Consider the following 21,704-nt stretch of genomic DNA (forward strand, 5'->3'; position numbering starts at 1 on the left):
TACTCTGCTGCAATATAATTTGTGTCTAATATGCTTTTCACTTCAATTACCATATTATTATTATTCAGGTATTGTGGATCTGCAGTCGTCCTAGCCTACAAATTAATTTTTTTTTCTATGAAAAGGAGAATAATGATACAAAAATGATCATTTCCTCCAATATCATGAATCATATCGAAATCGCGATATCAGTCAAAAATAATCGCAATTAGATATTTTCCTCATATCGTGCAGCCCTACTGGGAGGTTGCTTTTCTTCAAAAGTTGAATCAGACTCATCTGTCATCAACCCCCCCCCTTTTTTGAGATATGGAGCGAGACGCATGGAAGAATAAACACATCGTGCAGCATCCTTTGCCCTTTCTTATCATAACCGACAACGTCATTGCTTACACTTGTGCATGGAATGCCTTCTTTGACCAGAGAGTTGACCAAACACACACAGGCTTATCCTCAACGTCCTCCTGCTTCACACTCAACTGGCTTGATTCTCTAACCTCAAGGCTGCCACTCCTCTTCACAAGCGAGACAAAACATTAAAGTGGGCACTTCCATCAAGAATCATGACATTAAGCAGAAATTATTTTTAAATTGATAAAATTAATTTCAAGACGTAATCAAAGTCTTGAAACATGCCTGTGTGCTGTGACATTCAAGATTTCAAGAAAGTCAACGGCTAAAATTGTATTCACAAACTATGTTGTAAAGATATCCAACACAAGACTTTAAGGTGTTTCTTACATTGACAAAGGTTGCTAATTGGCAGCCAAATCTTTAAGAAATACTTCGACATAGGGCTGGGAGATATGGAGAAAATCAAATATCACAATATTTTTGACCAAATACCTCAATATTGATACCGCAACAATATTGTAGTGTTGACTATTGGTGCTTTCACAAAATATTTACACAATGAGATTTTTGATAAATAATCATCAGTAATGTGGATATAATGATTAAGTGGTTAAAGGCAAATAGTAGAACAGTTACATCAGTCTGGTAAGTTCAGAAAATGACATCACTTTACTGTAATGCAGCCTTTAAAACCAGGAAAAGACAACACTTATGCCATATTACGATGTCCAAAATCTAAGACGATATCTAGTCTCATATCACGATATCGATATAATATATCGATATATTGCCCAGCTCTACTTTGACATTTTGGTAGATACGCTCATTTGCTTTCTCTCCAAGAGTTAGGTGCAAAGATTGATACCACTCTCCATACAGACAAGAAATGGGACTCTTCTGATCAAACGCTTGGCAAAACAGCAAAAAAAAGCAAAAAATAAAAAAAAGTACCAAAAAAGGCAGGAAATCAATTAAAAAATATATATTGGATATTGGAAAAAACAAAACAATCGGAACTCAAGAAGTGAAAACATTTGCGTACCCCTCGGGATGCTGATCTTGAAGTCCAGGTCCCTCTCCTCCAGGTGGTACAAGGCCACATCCTGTAACCTGGCTCGCTCCAGCTCCGACAGGCTCTGGATGGGCACCGGCTGTAACCGCACACTCTGACCCAACATGGTCGCCCACGTGTGGTCCCCCTGCCGAGATGAGGAGAGAGAAACCATCATCAGAACAGTTGACAATTTAACCAAAATCCAAAAGCCTTAAAAAGGCGATGGAATGGAAATCTCTTCTGGCTGTATGCAGTGAACATTATCAACCGACCATCAAGATCTCACTCTCAGTCTCTAACAAGACATCAGTCTGGGAGCTACAATGTTGTAGGTTGACCAGGAGGCTCATAGAGGGAGAATGACAGACGGAGTGAATATTGAGTAACAGGATGACAAGAGGCTTTAAGAGAGACAGAGGGAAACAGGAAAAACAAAGTGAAGGAAAGAAAATGAGTGAGGGAGTGTTGTTGTTGTTCTGATGGGGGGATGCGACACTCAAGTTAACAAGAACCAGACATGTTTCACCACCAGTTCAGCCTGTGGGAGAGAAATGTATTTTTAATGTATGTGTGTGTGTGTTTGCATTAATTTGTGTGTTGAACCCCATTGAGAAACCATGAGCATTAAGTCTGAGGAATTTTGCACGAAAGTGGGTACATCAATCAGCTACTAAATCCACACAACACAGAGGGACTGCACTTCCTCCTCTTTTTATCCCTTCATTCCTCTTTTCCTTCCTTCTCTTTTTCCCTTCCTTCCCTCCCTCCCTCCTTCCTTTTTGCTCTTTTCTACTTTCTTCCCCCTCCCTTTCCTTTCTCTCTTTTTTCCCCCACATTCCTCTGTTCGTTCATTTGTTCTTCCCTTCCTTCCTTCTATCCAGGTAGAAGCCTCATAGAGACTATAATCTCTTTTTATTAAGGGACCTATATAGCCAAGAAGGCAGCATTAGTTTCCTCGGCTGATACATCTTTAAAAATCATCAGTTTAGAACACACCCTTGCTGTTCAAAATGTGTCGTCTCTAAGCTCAAAGCAAGACAACTTTAGTGACATCACTTGGGTCATTTTCTCGGACTAGACCCACAGAAGACATTACACAACGGTTTAGTTTCACATGCTTAGTTGTAGCTTCTCATGCCACGAAAAGTGATCTTGACATGTAAAGTTTTCCTTTTTTAAGGAATGGTTAAGAAACTTTTTGCCGTTTTAACTATTGTTAATATCGTGTTTCCTAATAAATTCTAAATTGTCTGCAAAACCATTCCAGGCTTTATACTTGCTGGCACCGAGCCCTGATCGTACTTTTACAGACTATAACTATAACAATGAAAGAACACGATGAATAAAATGCGGAGGCAATGGAGGATGACTTGGGTAGATCGATACACTTGAGTGTCGCAATATTTAATTTAGTAATACTATATCGATTTTCAAAAACGCAGTTTGATTTTATGTGTACTGAATTGTTTACCTAAAGTAAACTTCTTTGACTTTAATGAACATCATGTATTTTTTTTAAATATTAGTTTTTCTAAAATTATACTTTAAAAAAATCCCAATATATCGCCTTACGCACAGTATCGAAATATATTGAATTGTGACCCATGTATCGTGATACGTATCGTATTGCCAGAAACTTGCCAATACACAGCCCTACTTGCAATATATTTATTTTCTAAAGCAGAAACCATTCGCCGATTTTTCTACTATGAGGAGATTTTAAGTCTCCCTTTTCACCTCTGCACATCTCTTTTGAATGCATTCATTACGTTCATATTAACATCATGCAACAGTATTTGGTAATAAAACAGTATTGGACAAATCAATGGGGACATTAAATGAAGAGTCTGGGGATCACCAAAGTGATTACAATTCATCCTGAAAGGAGCTTGAATGTGTGAAGCAAATTTCATGGTAGAACATCCAACAGTTCCATCCATTTCACTCAAAATGACAAATACCAACCTCTTGGTGGAGCTAGAGGAAAAGCCTGAGGATCCCCGAAATCATTAGGATTCACCCTCTCGGCTCCGTTAATTTTCAAGATTGCGTGATCTCTTTTTTTCTAAAAGTAATAGTCTCTCTTTGAAGGAACGACTGAAAGAACCTTGTCAGAGCTTATAAATTCACTTAATGACAAACCTTAAAAAGTAGAGGACATGCCTTTATATAATCACTGTTTTATAAACAATCAGCCTCAAGCCTTTAACCTTTAAAGCAGCCCAACCTAAACAAGATAACCTTTCATATTTGCAATAACTGCCTTCCTCTGTATGTCTATACGTATACTTCTACGTGTTTGACTGTCTCATGACTATAATTCAGCTGGCCTCAGCCCACACAGACCAGACAAGTCAACTGTGGTGAAACTGGATGAAAGTTGCCCGCAGAGGCTGGTGAGGCAGAGTGACATTCAACGTCTTCAAAGCAAACATGGCTCAGTGGAAAACAATGCTATGGGAAAGTTGGTTTGTTGTCTGAAATGTCACGGGTAAGAAATTATATTTAGGATAACTGTCGGGACTCATGGGCAGTTTGTTTAGAGAAACCTATACATTGCCTCGTATAATTCCGCTCTCTCTGTAACAGATGTGCATAATTAGGTCTAAAATAAACATTCATCACAGTGCACATTTGCCTCTTCATTCACTATGTGGTATTGCACAGGGGGGGGGGTCATCCTTATGTCCCCTGATATAAACTAACATTGTAGAGAGATCGGTAAGGTCAATCTCAGCAGTTGAAATTGCACAAGAACGAAGGTAGATGAACGTTTCAAATGCAGTTTGGATGGTTAAAAATCTGTTAAGCCACTGCAGAGATATCAATGTCTGCAGTTAAGGAAACTGTCTTGTCAGCAAATGTGAGGGCGTAGTAGGGCTGGACGATATGGAGAAAATCAAATATCACGATATTTTTGACCAAATACCTCAATATCGATACCGCAACGATATTGTAGTGTTGACTATTGGTGCTTTCACAAAATATTTACACAATGAGATTTTTGATAAATAATCATCAGTAAGGTTGATATAATGACTAAGTGGGTAAAGACAAATAATAGAACAGTTACAACAGTCTGGTAAGTTCAGAAAATGACATCACTTTACTGTAATGCAGCCTTTAATACCAGGAAAAGACTTGTGCCATATTACGATATTACCATAGCCAAAATCTAAGACGATATCTAGTCTCATATCACGATATCGATATAATATCGATATATTGCCCAGCTCTAGGGCGTATGTTTCAAGTGTGATATCAGTAGGCTATAAACTGTGGGTGATTTCAACATTGATCCAGGGAAATCTAAATACATTGCTGATATCAATAACCACTAGAGGTCCTTAGCATACAGTCATAAATGAGACCAAGATGAAAAATGAGACACACGCATACACCACCTATACAATCAGTTACAAAACACTTTGCTGCTACATCCATTCAGTACTTGGTCCGGAATGACCAGTAGCTGTCGTTAGCTAATGTTTTTCAAGGTTAAACTGACTTCTCTACTGCTAAGCTACATTTTTCATTCACCACATCATGTTATTACCACTTCTTGTTGTTACATAGATAAGATATCGTACATTCTTTAAATATTTCTGTTCACCTTCCATAAGCCAACATCAACCAATCACAGTGAGGAACATGAACTGATTAGGAGGTCATGAACTCCTGATTTCACACCCAAACAGGACTGGGAACCATTAATCTCAAGAACGTATCATTTACATTAAAGCCTTGTTGAATGTTCCTCATATCATATTGATTAAATATGTGAATGCGTTCCCTGTTTCCACATGCAACGCTGTGATCATGTTATATGCCTTCAATCATTTGTGCTGAAACTCAATTAAGTTGAGTCACTGATACGCTGGATTTGCTTCGCTCATGTGTGGATGTGATGTTTGGCTCCTTTGTTTTGTTCATTTTTGTTGGTGAAAATATTTAAGAAATTGGGAAACGCTGGAACTTAATACAATAAATGACCGAGACTGTAACCACATTGAACTGTGCATGTGGTTTGCGGCAACATGATCATACAGGGTTTATTAATCTCAAGGAAAATCAAACCTAGTCTTGTCATGAAGAACAAACTCAAAGAAAAATGACAACACAATGATGTGTTTGGGGTTTTGACCACACGGGCCTGGTTCTCCAAAGTTGGGGGCCGACTGTCAGAGATCTAAAAAGTCAATTCAACAATTGGAGTACAGATCCGAGCTCTCTTTTATTAGATCTTCTGTCCCAATTGTGGTTGAAGTCAATACCAGGAACCATGAAGGGAGACAATTCAAACCACATGACAGACAAAACATACAGGAAGAAAGAGGAAAGGGGAGTCCAATGAACCAAAACAATGCTTCACTGATACATGTGCATGTCTTCATGCTTACAAATCCACACACCGACCTTGTTGTTATGAGTCCTCAAGCAAAGAAATTACCATCTACGGAAATGTCTCATATCAACACAGCAGATCATACTACCAGTGGCAGTTATCTATAGCAGGAACCTAGCATTACATCTAAGACCAAAAGTTAGCATAAAATTGCATACAAATACAGTATACGGTAAGGTCTTTTTGGATATGGGTTTACCTGAGCAATGTATCCTCATACAACAGTACTTATTCAATTCAAACTACTTTATTTATCCCAAAAGGGCAATTTAGTTTCCAGCAGTCTTCAGACCCCAAGAACAAAACATTTACACATAAACACATACACAACCGACAGCAGATTGTCAGAAACAAAATATAAAGGACGGGCAGTGAGTGTACACAGCGCTGTTTGAGGTGAGAAATGACAAATCAGGTTCCCAAACAAGTTGAACACAAGCAGCTCACACCTCAGGAAAATCTAAAAGGACGCTCATTCCAGAGACTGTGTAGATTTAAAAGTCAGATAGCAGAGAGAATCAAGGACTTTGAATAGCGGTTTGTTTTCCTTGGTATGATAGCTTACAAAACGTTTTGCACACTTTTTTCGTGCGTATTCCTGCAAATGTCCAGCATCATGAGCGATCAGTGCGCCTGCACATGCCCCTGCAGTGCATAACCTGATTCGGCAATAAAACTACTTGTTTAGGTTTGGGATAATAATAATAATACATTTTATTTATATAGCACTTTACATTCATTTTTATTTCATTTTTTATTTATTAAACAGGAAAAGATTAAAGACAATCGGGCCTGACTCAGTGTAAAACTGATTTTCAGCAGGTTCCTGCTCTGCAGAACATAAACACCACATACACAACAAAACTCCTAGACAGAAACAGTAACAAACACACAGACCAAGAGAATGAGCAGCAGGGCAAAGCCATAAAGCTGACTTAATGGTCGCAGGTAAACTTCTCCATTAAATAGCGAGCAAATGTTAATTTAAATGATGTTATTGACGTTAAAGTTCTGATGTGCTGTGGAATGTCATTCCAGACTTTAGTGAGCACATAGAAAAAAAGATCGCTGTCCATAACAGTTTCTAAAAGCTGGTAAAGGCAAAAGTTCATTTGTAGCAGATCTCGTAATGCGCTCGGACCTTGAACTGGGTTTTGGAACCAATGTAGACAGAGCAGCTACAATGTGACCATTTAAAATTTGATAATACAGTTTTATCCCAAGGCTTAATTTATAATTCTCAAATGTCAAGGCATTACACAAAGATGCAGTGCAGTACAGCGGTGAGTCCATCCAGGAAGCCTAACATGTAGCTTATAGGCTTTGTTATAGAGTCTTATTACTGGTTCAAGAATCTCATTTGTTGTAAGTGACCAAACAGGTAAACAATACGACAAAGTGGACATAATGATGGCATGAAGATAAGTCTTTGAGACAGAGAGCAGCAAATATGATCTTATTTTACTATAAACAAATAACTTTTGGTTTAACTTTCTGGTTAAGATTCGGACATGCTCACAATAAGTAAGATGTGAGTCAAGAGAGACTCCAAGATACTTATAAGTGGATACAACTGAAAGTCTTTGATTAGAAAACATGATGGGATTGGATATGGATAAATGTCTCAGAGATGAATGGAAGTACATACATTCTGTTTTCTTGATATTAAGTGTTAAATGATTCTCTTGCAACCAGTTATGTAAATGCTGGAGATCTGTGGTAAGTTTGTGATTAATTGTATCTATATTTGAGCCAGAATAAAAAATAACAGTGTCATCAGCATATAGCAGAGAGCTAGAAAAATTAAACACATTAGGAAGATCATTAATATACATAAGGAAAAGTAAAGGACCTAAAATACTGCCCTGTGGAACTCCCGTAGAACACACTCGTGGCTGTGATGTTACTAAGCCGATTTTCACAGTCTGAGATCTATCACTTAAATATGATCTAAACATATCTATTGTAGAGGAGGACAAATGAAAAGTAAGGAGTTTATTTAACAAAATTTGATGATTAACTGTATCGAAGGCTTTTCGAAAATGTGTGTATACAGCTCCGGTAATCTGGCCCTTATTTAAAGACGCACGTATCCGCTCAGTGAAAAGCAGCAGAGCCGACATAGTTGACCGCATAGGTCGAAAGCCATGCTGGTGATCACTGAGCAGATTATTGTCTTCAAGGTAATTGACCAGTTGATTATATAATGCTTTTTCAAGTAACTTGGAGATAGTTGGGAGAATTGCAATTGGTCGGTAGTTGGAAACATTGGTTGGGTCATCAGACTTAAAAATCGGGGTGATCTGGGCCATTTTCCACATGGCAGGAAATACTGATTGTCTAATACACAGATTAACTAAGTGATGAAAAAGTGGTATAAGAGTACTGGCATGAGTTTTAAGAAAGATCATATTTAGATTATTTACATCACAGGCATGAGAAGCGTTCAAAGAACACAAAATATTAATGATATCATTTTGTGTAGTTTCAGAAAAGGAGAATTGCTGAGATGCCACTGATACTGATGTAAGAAATGAAGGAGCAGTAAAACTAGAAGATAATTCTTGTACAGATGCAATAAAATACTCATTAAAAGAATTAGCAATTTTATCATGATCAGTGAGAAGAGTACCATTAATGGATAGTTGTAAACTATTATTATTTTTAATTTTATTTTCACCAGTTATAGATTTAATTGTTTGCCATAATGTTCTTGGATTTGAAGCCATTCGATTAATTTGATTTTCAAAATAAATTTGTTTTGCTTTGTACAATTCAAAATTACACTTGTTTCTGAGCTGTACAAAATTAAGCTTAGCCTCAAATGTTTTTAATAATCTGTAGGTTTTCAGATAGGAAGCCTTCTTTTTTAAGAGCTGTAAAATGACTGGAGTTACCCAATGTACTGTATTTTGCCTAATATGTATTTTACAGGTAGTGGTACATTTTTTACGTATTGTCTCCACTCGTCTATGAAAATTTGACAAAACATGATCGGGATTTTGCACAGACATCTCATCACTCCAATCAGTGTCAGCAAATTCGGCATTAAACTGAGGCAACTTTGAATTTGGTACTTTTTTAATATAATTATTTTTGTGACATTTTGGCTGTTTAAAGCATTTCCTAATGACATATATAAGTGAGTGATCTGAAACTGCTGTATTTATTACCCCAGATATGCCATACTTGGAGGGTTGATTAGTGAAAATAAGGTCCAAGATAGAATTTCGTGTTTTACCAAATCTTGTAGGATCTTTAATTAATTGACGAAGACCAAATTTTATGGCAGTTGTTTTTAAAAGTTTAGATGAATTATCAATCCAATTTAAATTAATGTCACCAAGAATAACAAGCTCCTTTGTTTTAACAGATTTTATTAAGTCAGAAAACTGCAATAAATATGCAGTTGGACTGACGTTTGGAGGCTTGTAAGTGACAATAATAGTAACTGAGAATTGATTTGTAAAGTGAACAACTAATTGGTGTGACTCTGATACTGTGGAAGGTTTTACTATAGAATGTGCATATTTTGAATTTACATAAAAAGCAACACCACCACCCATTTTATCAGTCCTGTCTCTGCGATATAATGAGTAGTTTTCAATTGCAAGAAAGGAATCTGATATAACAGGAGTCAGCCATGATTCAGATATTGCCATGATATGAGCCTTAGTTTGAGCAACGATAATTTTAAATTCATCCAGTTTGGGAACAAGGCTTCCCATATTTAGATGACAAATTTTGAAACCTCTAATTCTACCAAGTTGGCATAAAGTAACTGGATTTTTCCTTAGACACGATGGTCTTTTTTGTGCTCTAACAGGTTTAGAATTTGAATTTGAGCCAGAAATAACAGAAGGAAAATTAAGTAACAACTGAGGTACATTCAATGTGCCTACAGGTTGTTGAATGCACTGCAGTTGAGATAGATCCATGTGAGGAACACCTGCATGTAGACCCAGGCCCAGAGTATTATTAAAAACATGAGTATAAAATCCCAAGTAATATAAAAAAGCGGACATAAAAACATTTTTGCCAGGACCAGGGTTAAGTTCAATATTTCCAATGAGTAAAAGAACAGAGAGTAAAAGTCTTGATGAGTACTGTCGGCACTTATTTACAATAGTGCCCGTCGGTATCAACTTAAAGTCATTTACCCACCGGTAAAAGATGATAGTGCGGGTCGAAATGATTGTCCGTTCAAACCGATGAACAATGTTGAGACGAGAGGCAAAACCTGCATGATCCTCCGGTCGCACACACAATGAAGTGCACCGCGGGGCTGGAGCAGTACAGGGCCATCCAGACGAAAGCCAGGCACGCTCCCCAGACACGGCTCCTCCGCGTTGATCACTGGGCGCACACCACAACCCGCCCGGCCCGGCCGCATACTCCCCGCACTCCAAACAAAGCCACATTACGCGCGCCGGGCCAGCAACCACTCCCCGAAGGCAAGTAAGATGGATAGGAACTTGAACAACATCAAGGGTGCTTGTTATGCCACACAGACACGCCACAACAATAACACAGCGAAGGACCCAGTTTAACCGGTGTAGTAAAGGCTCCTCGCCGGGATTGAGTTGTGCTTTAGTTGTTAAAGAGTGCCGATGTTGGCATTTGTGAGTTGACCAAGCGAAGCAGTTGACCCGCACTTTACGGGACTGGAGCATGTGGAACAACAACAATAGTACTATAATTGCAGCAAGTCTGGTAAAAAACAGACCTGCAGACATCTGCAATACCAGAGATTTGATGTTAATCTGCAGCAGCGTTTCACAGCTCGCTATGACGGCCGCCATCTTGATCGCCATCTTTTTTACTGCTGGTGCATGGTACTCAAAGACACTTTACAGTAAAACCAGCACATATAGCACATTAAAAACAGATAAGCAATAAAACCAACACATAAAACAAGCATATTAAAAGCAATTAAAAACAATAAAACCAGGTGAGAAATATAAGATAAGATCTTGGTTTGGGTTCAAATAAGTTTGTTACGTAACTTCAAGTTACATGACGTTACTTGAGTAGGTAAGTTACGTAAGAAAAGTACTTTTATCACCGAAACAATACGGCCGAAAATTTTGTGATGACGCAAACAGAAACCGTGACCTGCACGTGTCAGTACCCGTTCCACCTGCAATGCGTCTCCTAAGCAAAGCGGTTGAGACGGACCACAGAGTGAAAACAATGAGAAGTACGCTCTTAGAGTCTGTCAGCACACGTGTGAGATCTATTCGGATCCTCTGCACTTCATCGCGACTGTACTTGATCCGCGTTATAAAGACCATTACTTGGATGCGGAAATAAAGCAGGGCGCACAAGAAATGATCCAGGCCGCGATGGATGCGGAGAACCCGCTCCGCGTGGAGACGGAGCGCGCACGGAGCAGCGCCCAGCGCAGGAGGAGATCAGAGCGCAGAAAAAAAGACTTGTATCTGCACCAGATGAGGGGCATGCACCCTCGTTGTCTGATATGTTCAGTGAAATCCTGCAAGAAAGTGCTTCAAATAATAATAATAATATTAACAACTTGATTTTAGTAAAGTTAGTACACAGTCATAGCCATAAATGCAATGGTACTAATAATTGGCATAATTTCTTTTGGTGTTTCGGTTTTCAGTTTTGGTTTTCTCTTTTTCGGTTTCGGCCAAGAATTTTCATTTTGGTGCATCCCTAAAAGTTACTATACTGTACAATAAATACGTGAATACCATTTGTTAAATTGTAATAAGACCCAGAAAGACCTTTTCCAGGAGGGGACATACACTACGAAGCAGCACCAGTTTCAACTTTCATATTCCTCAGCTGTTGTTTAGGCCTTTGCTGAATTGTCTCTGCTGCTTTGAATAAAAGCAAATTATGGAATAAAATGTTATCCTTTAGCTAAAAGGCAAAAACGTGTGTGTTTACATGCATTTGTGCGTGCAACAGAATGAAGTGTGTTTACATAAGGTTTGTGTGTTTTTGTATCCTTCACCTGATGAAGTGATAAAGTAAAAGAAATGCGCTTTGATTGCTAACAGATGCTTCTTTTTTTCTACCTTACCTCCGCTCTTCTCTCCCCTACACCAGATCTCACTCACTTTTTCATCATTTTTAAATCTCTTACTCCCTGCCTTCCCTTCTCTCTGTTTATATTTCTTCCTCTCCATCAAGCTGCTGTTAATGTGATTGTGTATATTTGGGTCTCCCGTGGGTGCTCCTGTTCGCGCCTCTGTGTGCTTTTCATCATTAACCTCGGCCTTTCATCCTGTCCGAACCTTATGGCAAAACATGCAAATGAGACAGATTAATAAGAGGGCTGGATCTTATTATATTATAACTTATATACGAGCAGTAGGTGACGAGGTTAGTTTTCCCTTAATGACTCGAACATTTGAATTTGCATTTTGTGAAACTGCATACTTTAGGATCCATTAGGGGAAAATGTATGATTAGTTCGGCAATTTAAAACTAATCATCGAGTTTAAATTTATGCCGAGAGACAAACAGTGGACCTTCTTTTGTTTTATGACGTCATGTTACTAAGGACATGGACTGATTTTGTCTCGGCATGTTTACAGTTGTTTGTCAAACACTTCATGCATCCAATGCTCATTCTGGGCTGATATCGTGTAGTCTGGCAACCCTGTTTCCTAAAAAATTACTCAAATATACTACCTATTCATTTTGCTAAATAGATTTGTGGTAACGACGTCCTGGATTAGACTCAGTGGTGGGTTGTTGGCGTACAGGACTTTGACACCAGAGACCGGCGTTTGCATCTTGAGTCCCACATATGGTTCTATTTAAGCAACAAAAGTTAGGTTAAGGTTCGAGAAAGACCGTGGTTTTAGTTAAATAATAATAAACACATCCTATTTTGTGCTCAAACATAACCATGCAAACTTGAATCATGCTTTAGTTGCCATGAGTGGATATTGTAGGTGAAAAGAAAATTTTACTTTTTACCGATACGGTCAGAGCATTTTACCTCATTATGTTAATAAAAAATGCAAATCAGGCAGCTTTTCAACATATTTGCATAGATGAGTAGTTTATGAAAAAGGTAATTTGCAGGAGACACAACACAGGAGGCAGGCAGATATTGTCTTCTCCTAACGTAAGGGCTGAGTTATGTAAATAGACTGTATTTATGTAGCGCCTTTCTAGTCTTAACAACTACTCAAAGCGATTTTACATAGTACAGGAACCATTCCCCATTCACACACATTCATACATGTGGCCGAGGCTGCCGTACAAGGTGCCACCTGCTCACCAGATAAACATTCGCACACATTTACAATTCGGGGTTCAGTGTCTTGCCCAGGGACACTTGGCAGGGATCGGACCACCAAACTTCCGATTGGTAGGCAATAGCTCTTACCACCTGAGCCACAGCTGCGTTATATATATATCAAGATTTTACATGCAAAACATACATGGAGTTAATAAAACACGTATTGCATCCTTTTGTATGTTTTCAAACACATATTTTTCTAACTTTGACAACTTTAAAATACCAACGTTCATGCATCAATAAATTAACACTCAAAGAACCTTTTTTATTTCTTTTCAAAATTGTCTTGTTAGGAAGCCAAACTGAGTAATGTGTTCTGTTTGAATGGGTTTCCCAGTTCACCATCATACAATAGGTTGATATTGTCCCTCTTGCTGCCCTGAAGGCTTTGCTGCATCATTGGTGACGTACAATAAGTTTACAGTCGACTCTTTCTATCAACTCTTATGAGACTAAATATAGACCACTAGTGCAGAAACTGTGACCTGCTTTTCTTTTTGCTTCAAGTCTCCTCTCTCAGCAGTTAGAAGGTACTCTGGAGCTCAGTGGCATTAAGTACACATTAACAATACATACTTATTTTTTCCACAAAAGCATCCAGAAAAAGTTTTCCAGTTTAACAAGCATTAATTCAAGTGTGTTTTCTCACCCGTGAAACCCCCATATTCATTATTCATGTTCCCCCCACTTCAGTATTTCACATAAGTAATGTGCTCAATTCCTGCCATGGCTCCATGATTTTCTCTAATGAAGGAACATTATATTCACGTGATTCAACTCTACATTGTTGTTTTGTCAAAAAATAATGAGGAGTCTCATTAGGATGCTCTCAGAAAACACATCACAACTGAGCCTTGCATGCATTAGTATGCAAAGGTGCTTCTTACTCATATACGCAGACACTGGCGAGAAGGCAAACACACACACACACACACACACACACACACACACACACACACACACACACAGGCAGGCGACACTAACAGGCTCCTTGGCAACACTAAAGACTTAAAGAAACAGGTATTGCGTCAACACAGCAGACTGTGTCACTCCTTAGTGACTAAAGTGGCATGCTTTCCCCTTGCTTTCCCCTTGCTTCCCCCCCCCATCACACACACACACACACACACACACACACACAGACACAGTTTTCAGGGATCACACAGACTCTCTGCTGTCTGGAATTCAATGGCAGGTCAGTACAAGAATAATAATAGACACAGATAAGTAGAATGACGAGTTTATGTACGTGTAATTGTGTGTATGATGCACTTTGATTAACGTTGCATAATGAAAACCTACTAAAAAGGAAAGCAAGAAAGCGGGACTAAATTTTAAGATTCGTTCAACTTTTTTGACATGCCACCAATATTCTGGTCTACTTTTTACAGTTTGTGTAAACCCCCTTTAATCCTTAAGCAACTCTTATAAAACTACATCTTTAGGTGAAATATGTGACATTTGAGATCTGTGAGATCCAAGACACCTTATTGTGTTTAAATTAAAAGCTTGACCTCATTTGGGGGGGGATTAATTAAGTAACCTTGTTTACCATCTTCTTAAAGAATGATTTAATGGTGTTTACAAAGTTGTGCACCTGCCTAATTTTAGCCAACAGAGCTCCCCAGAGTGCCATGAGCTTTAAAAAGGCATCTGCTGCAGCCAGACTACAAGACTTTCTTTCTCTTTTTGTATACAAGATAAGACTATTGGGGAAAAGCAGGACAGATTCTTAGACAAACAAGTCTTATAACTTCAAAAATATATCTTCAATTGTTGAGATTTTTTCTCTAGTGTTTTTTTTTTTAAATATATGTAACATTTTACTCAAAAATTCACTGAGATTTTGCTTCTTTTTATGTCACTAAAGTATAACCTAAGTTTAATCATTCATCAACTTTTTCCAAATTTAAGTATGAAGATCACACAGCAGCAAATAGCCTCTGAGATGCTCAAGTTCACTTAAACACACACACACACACACACACACACACACACACACACACACACACACACACAGAGTACCTGTATTGGGGTGTCACTTTCTCTCAATTAAAATCCCTTGCAATCGGTTCTGGCACCTGTTTATCCAGACTTTGTTCAGACACTCAAATGCATCTCTGAGCACTGAGCCGGATGAGTCGACCAGCAGCTCGGAGGAAAAGTAGCAAGTGAGCGAGTGAGTGAGAGAGAAAGAGGGGGAGGGAGAGAGTTAGAGAGAGGAGGAGGAGCGGCGCATTCTGATTCGACTTCCAGGAGCTGAGAACATAAACACAAGAGAGAGGGGAGGAGCGAAAGGAGGGAGGGAGGGGAAGTGGGATAGGAGGAGTAAACCGGAACAAGGTGAAGGAAGAGTGAAGGAAGAAGTGAAGAGAGCAAGAGGGAGTTAAGACATTAAGGAGGGAACAATGCTAATGCCAGTATTTTCTCCTTTTGAAATTTTCGTTCCGTGACAGAATTTCTGTTTACGTTTCGGCCTGTGTGTTGTTATCAACGGCCCAGTTTGACAGCCAGGCCGGGTTGCCAGATATACCTGTAAACACGTAAACCCAGCGCGCTACAGCCATAAGGTTAGCACAGCCATAAAAGCAGCAAACAAACCAACAAGATCAACGGAGATAGATTCTACCAGACCTAAAAAAATAAAATAAAACAGCATGTTTCTAACAGTTGCGTAAGAGACGTAACAAACCCATGGGTAAATATTGGAGATGTATTCGAAAGATGGAGACAGCTTAGAGCCCAAAAGGATGCAGAATTGGCTAATTTCCTCCTGAACAGGTAGCTAAGCATTAGCTTCAGGTTAATTTATCACAGCTACAGGGGACGGGCATTTTATGTCATTTCAACAATCGTGTACTCACGCTGAATTATATAGCTAGAGTACCCGAGTTGGTTACTCCCAAAATCAAATTGAGACACAGCCAGTAAAGTGATCTGGACTGGTCCTGGCTAACGGCGCCATGCTAACCCTGCTAACTGCTAACGTTACCGGGAGGACCAGGCAAGCGGGCCACAGCTGTTTACAATGTGTAGCCCGTTCAACGGCCAACGGTGAGTTATTTTAAGCCAAGAGACGGAGGCTGTAAATCAGGAGAACCGTGAGTTTGCTGTGTGTTTAGCAATTGTTGCCGTAATTCTAAGCCAATAAAGTGTGTTCAGTCGGGTGGAGAGGACGACAAGGTAGTGTTATTTTTAGCGGTTCCTACCATAATTCTAAGCCGAGGAAGTGTGTCCGTCCGTTGGGTGGAGAGGACGGCAAGGTTGTTGTGTTTTAAGCGGTAATTCTAAGCCAAAAAAAAGTGTGTCTGTCAGTTGGGTACAGAGCTCTGCGTGAGCACGGGCTTTATGACTATCATTATAGCCAGTATCTAACGTTAGCTACTCCGCTGTGCGGTCTCAGCCTGGCAACCTCCGTGAACTTCGAGTCTGGGGAGGAGGGGGCGGGGGAGACTACTCCCTATTTTGAATTTGTACTGCAGGAACTATTTTAAACACTAGCTGTCAGTATTACATATTGCACCTTTAAATGGGAGAGAAGGTGGTAGGAAGTGAGAAAATTAGAGAAGCTGAAAATGATAAACGAAAGGGCAAAAGGAGGTATGTAGGGAGCAAGAAAAGGAAGATGGGAAGCAGAGAAAGAAGAAAGGAGGAGGTATAAGAGAAAAAGCAGGACGGGAGGAAGAAAAGAAGGAGTAAACACAAGGAAGAAGGATGTAGGTCTGAATGATAGGAGTTATGAAGGGAGAAAAGGAAGGGAGAAAGAAGGGCAATAAGGAGACAACGCGGTAAAACTGGAAAAAAAGAGGCTGGGTGGTGAGAGAAATGGGATAAGGAGGGAAGGAATAATGTGAATGTAAGAAGGTTGGGAGGGAAAGGAGGCAAGTAAGAAAGGAAGGAGACAAAGGTAGGAGGTTGACAATGAAGTAAGAGAGGGAGGTTGGGAGAAAGAGAGAATAGAGGAAGAGAATAAAGGAAAGGAGGGAAGAAAAAGCAAAGCAAAAGGAACTGAGAGGTAAGGAGAGAGAGAGGGAGGGAATGTGAGCGCGAGGAGGATTTAAACGGGATAAAAGCTCTATAAAAAGAACTGACAGGAGAGCGGCAGATGAAAGGAGGAGACCTAAGGGGAGAAAATGATGTTTAATTGGAGAAGAAAGGAGGGAGAAGAGGAGGAGATCTGCCTCAGGAGCATTTTCTATTTCTTCTCTCATTTCCAACACAAGTAGTGATACCTGTGGTGCATATATCTAATAGGAAAATATTCTTTTACAAGCTGCTTGTTACTCACAGTTCCACCATTATAGTAAAATGTATTCATATAATCGTCATACTCATATTTAATGATTCATAAAATAAGTCTGTTTCAAGTGTTATTAATTAATCCACACTTTTATTTACTTGAGGCGTTTTGTCATTTCCCCCAAATTATTATATTAATCCTACAAAAATGCCCTAGTTTTTGTTGCTATTTAAATCATTAAATTGACAAATTGAAAATCCTGCAGGAAAATTCCAACCTCCAATTCTGATTCCTTTCAACAGCTGTGCAGAGCCAGTGTGTGTGTGTGTGTGTGTGTGTGTGTGTGTGTGTGTGTGTGTGTGTGTGTGTGTGTGTGTTTACACACACATTAAACATGCCTGGAAAATGTCTGTCAGCACTCCAGCTGTGCGACCCGAAAACAACAGCAGATAAAATAGCTGAGTTCACATTTCATGACCCTGATTATCTTATAAGGCTGGACGGTAAGTTTCTGCACAGGGGAATAACTACAAATAAACAAAACTCAGTATCAAAGAGGGTTAATATCCATTTAGCACGACAGCCTGTTCTTGCATCTCTCTGTAGCTGCCATGAGAAACATGAACTCCTGAATTCAGAGTAGAATTTAAAGCATCATCTTTCTTTTAAATTGTTGATGTTGACTATTTTCTGGTTATAGCTGTGCGGTGATCAAATGTGTGTCATTGGGCAGCAATAATGGGCAAGCTCCTGCATGGAACTAGAATCATTTCTTTGGTATAATACTATACTTTTTTTCTTTTCTTTGGGCGCTAAACTCATTTTCGTTGCTGCCATGACTACTTCAAGTTAAAATCTCAACTAGACGCTGGATGTGCGTCAGTGTTTTGAGACATATCTGTAATAAAAAAGTAAAAGCGAGAGACATATTAAATTATCTACTGGATCAATATATGGTATTAAACTGACAAAGTATTGGTATATTTCTACTTTTAGTACTTCTTCCACCACTGATAGGACCAGCAGTCTCCATATAAACGATCGTCTGCTGTTGCATAATGCAGAAATGTGCTTATAACAGTAGAAATAGTCTTGACCTTGGACACCCTGGCCTGTTTTTTTTCCATTGATCTCATGGATATCACACACTGGTCGGTGTGTCTTCCGGCTTCTCGCTATCATCTTTTGATCCTCCTCACTTCCTGTATCGCCTCCATACAGTACATTTCCAGGTTAAAGCTCACGAGTGACATTACATGGCTGTGTATCTGATGTCCTCAAACGTTGTGTGCTGACTCTGACTATCTGCATAAAAACAGGATGGATGATGAACAGGCAAAAGACACACACACACACACACACACACGAACACACACACACACACACACACACACACACACACACACACACACACACACACACACACACCACTTCCTTGGCTACAATGCCACCTTCAGTCTAAATTGTGTACTACAAGACAAAATGATTAACTCAAACATGGGCGAGAGCAGGGAATAAAGGCACAGATAACAATAACAAATTGTGATAGTTATCAATATTTGGTTTCTGACTAATCTGAATAAAAACTACCAAAATGTAAACTTGTAAGGCGTAAAGAACAACAGAGTTCAGTTAACATAATAATTTATTTTTTTAAAGATACACGAGGGTTTAGTTCTCAGCTCTGGACTTGACGTGTGAAGCAAACCATTATTGATGAACACACACCCACACACAGATGTGTCTAGTAGCAAAACACACCTTGGGCAGCAGTAAATGTGGTTTCTTGGCTATAAAGTTACCTGGATCACTTTTCTCATGCTGCTACGTGACTAAGCATCCAGCCAAGTATTGCACTGTGTAATGCATCATCAAGCATGGACAAAAACACTCTCACTGTGCAAATAAATAAAGAGCCAGTATAAACCAGAACTGCGTTTACTCTCTTGTTATCTGGATTTCCATCATGTTTCACATTTGGTGCCAAGTGATCATTTATGTGGCTGATAAAAAAAAAGTATAAAATATCATTTTGTGGCTCAAAGTGCGCAGATTTTATGTAACTCATCTAACGGCTACTCGGAGATTAAGAGCATTACTCATTCACCGTCATGTTTTTTTTTTCTGCAGACAGACTGGACAGGTCACAGAGTCCTTTATGGGTAGATAGTCAGGAGCACAAAGCGATACGAGATAAGGAGTTAATGGTTTCTAAACAGGGCGATGTTATGTCCTATGACTGCATTTACCATGACATAGGGAGATCAACAGATACCTGAGAGTTGTTGAAGGAGATGTGATAATGTCTGATACTATATTTGACCTAATATAAATCATAAGAATATAGGATTTCCCTGTTTTTTTTCAAAAGGAAATTTGATGCACACGTTTTGGCAATAACAGTGATGGCCTTTGAAGGGGAAGACAGATAATGCATTGTGGCTCTTAAGACTGTCCAATGGTGGACTGAGAGGCGGTCAGTTTAAATCATCAACTGGTTGGAGAAATCAAATGATGGCGAGTGACATTAAGGTAACACTGAGAAGTAAAAACGTGGGAGCAGGAAAGAAGCCTACCCCTTAATCCTTTAACCATCTTCCCATTCTTTGCTCTATGATCCTAGTTTAGTGTGTGTGTGTGTTTTTATGTTTGCACCATTAGAGTAGCACTTTTAATTTTTTTGTATGTACTTACAATGACAATAAAGTCAATTCGGATTCAATTTGGATTCTGATAAAAATGCATTACACCAGCATATCTGTTCCCAGGGTCCTATGCTTGACAGCTCGATATCTTTTTAATATGACCCATGAAGGAGACCTTTCAAATGGTTTTAAGTTCTCAGCAAGAGTTCTCACTGCGAGAGACACGCTTGCCAGGGAACATAGAACCCTGGGAACATAACAGATAAGCCCCTCCAGGGTGGGTGCTCCAGGGTGGGTGTGGCGCTAATAATGTCTCCAAAATAAATAAATAAAAAAAAAAAAAAAAAAATGGGAAACTACAACAACTTGGCACAAAATATGCAACAGAGCAAACATGGATGCCTTATGTCAGGCAGTGTGTTGTTTAAGGTAATAAGCCTCACATTTAACAGATATAGTGCAATAGTTTCACAGTATTTATAACTCTCACGATACCTTTTACAGATGGATGGCACCATCTGCATTTAGATTTTTTTCTTTTATATTTAAAGATTTTCATAATTTCACCCCTCTTCCTTCTTGTGTGTCTCTCTTCCAGCACCCAACTTCTTAAAATATAACCACATTACATATTACTACTGTATTTCCTCCAATCATCTTTTGGTGTCTCCCTCTCGGTTTGTTTCCCAGATGATTTTGGGAAAAGGAGAAGGGGAAATGCCAACAGAGGAAACAAGATTCCAGCGAGGATATCGATGACAAGTCAGTCTCTCTCTCTCTCTCTCTCTCTCTCTCTCTCTATAAACAGGACGTCCACATCCACACCCATCATCATGCTCATCACCACCATAACTGTCTGACAGCTTCCACCCTCCTCAAAACATCCTCCTCTCTTATTTTCTCTACCTGGTTGTTTGCTGCTGTGGCGGCGAGAACGCAGCAAGGCTTCAATGACTTCCTGCTGAAAAAGGAAATTGTATTAGGGTTTAGACTGTGATGACGTCAGCCTCTCTTTTTACATAATACTGTCTGAGGTAAAGTCTCAAGTCCATATATAGAGGTTAACTCCTTGACGCAGCGTGCCCGGGTTTGACTCCGACCTGTGGCCCTTCGCTGCATGTCATTCCCCGCTCTCTCCCCTTTCATGTCTTCAGCTATCCTGTCAAATAAAGGCCTAAAATGCCCAAAAATGATCTTTAAAAAGAAAGCACAAGTGAAACGATTTGTCATAAACCAAGTAACAATAGTGTTAGCCACGATGCTAACGGCATTGATAACTAAGCCAAACTGTGCTACCACTACTATTTTAGTGATTTAAAAGCAACTTGTTTCTTGCAGATTGTCACATTATTGAGAATACAGCTGTTAGACGGTAATATATGAAGTCAAAGCTGACTCTGACAGCTGTAGGGCAGCTAACATTAACTTTAGCTGTCTCCATGAAGCTCCCAGCTAAGCTCCTATAACTTGCGACGCAGTTAGGAAACCAGAACGAGCTAACTATTGTTAACATAAGCATTTTGGCTCGGTGGATGTCGATTTTAAAGTCTTGTTAAAACTATTTCCCATCCTTCTTCCGATTTCCAGCCGCAGACTGTCACTCCCCCTGTACTAACATTACTCGATACGTAATGTTGGCTCACAATGCCTTGTGTTTCTCACTCCAGTAACTTATTGTTCATCAGACATGACATGAGAAGAGGGAGATTAGCTGACATTAG

At 39.3% G+C, this 21,704-nt stretch overlaps 1 protein-coding gene across 5 annotated transcripts in view; it reads right to left on the minus strand.

Moving 5' to 3' along the window:
- arhgap36 (Rho GTPase activating protein 36) overlaps positions 1-21,704 on the minus strand; it is a 69,531-nt gene that overhangs the window by 25,428 nt on the left and 22,399 nt on the right. The window contains exons 1-2 of one of the 5 annotated variants that reach the window (XM_028564489.1): positions 15,180-15,257; positions 1,397-1,553 (exon numbers count right to left, since the gene is read on the minus strand). In XM_028564489.1, coding sequence (XP_028420290.1) covers positions 1,397-1,532 — 136 coding nt within the window. In that variant the 5' untranslated portion in view covers positions 1,533-1,553; positions 15,180-15,257. Of the gene's footprint in view, positions 1-1,396; positions 1,554-9,977; positions 10,617-15,123; positions 15,258-21,704 lie in introns of those variants that run through there. The other 4 variants (XM_028564487.1, XM_028564486.1, XM_028564488.1 and 1 more) reach the window with 4 other exon arrangements.

This window comes from Perca flavescens, chromosome 19 (assembly GCF_004354835.1).
Source record: "Perca flavescens isolate YP-PL-M2 chromosome 19, PFLA_1.0, whole genome shotgun sequence".
Classification (NCBI taxonomy): domain Eukaryota; kingdom Metazoa; phylum Chordata; class Actinopteri; order Perciformes; family Percidae; genus Perca; species Perca flavescens.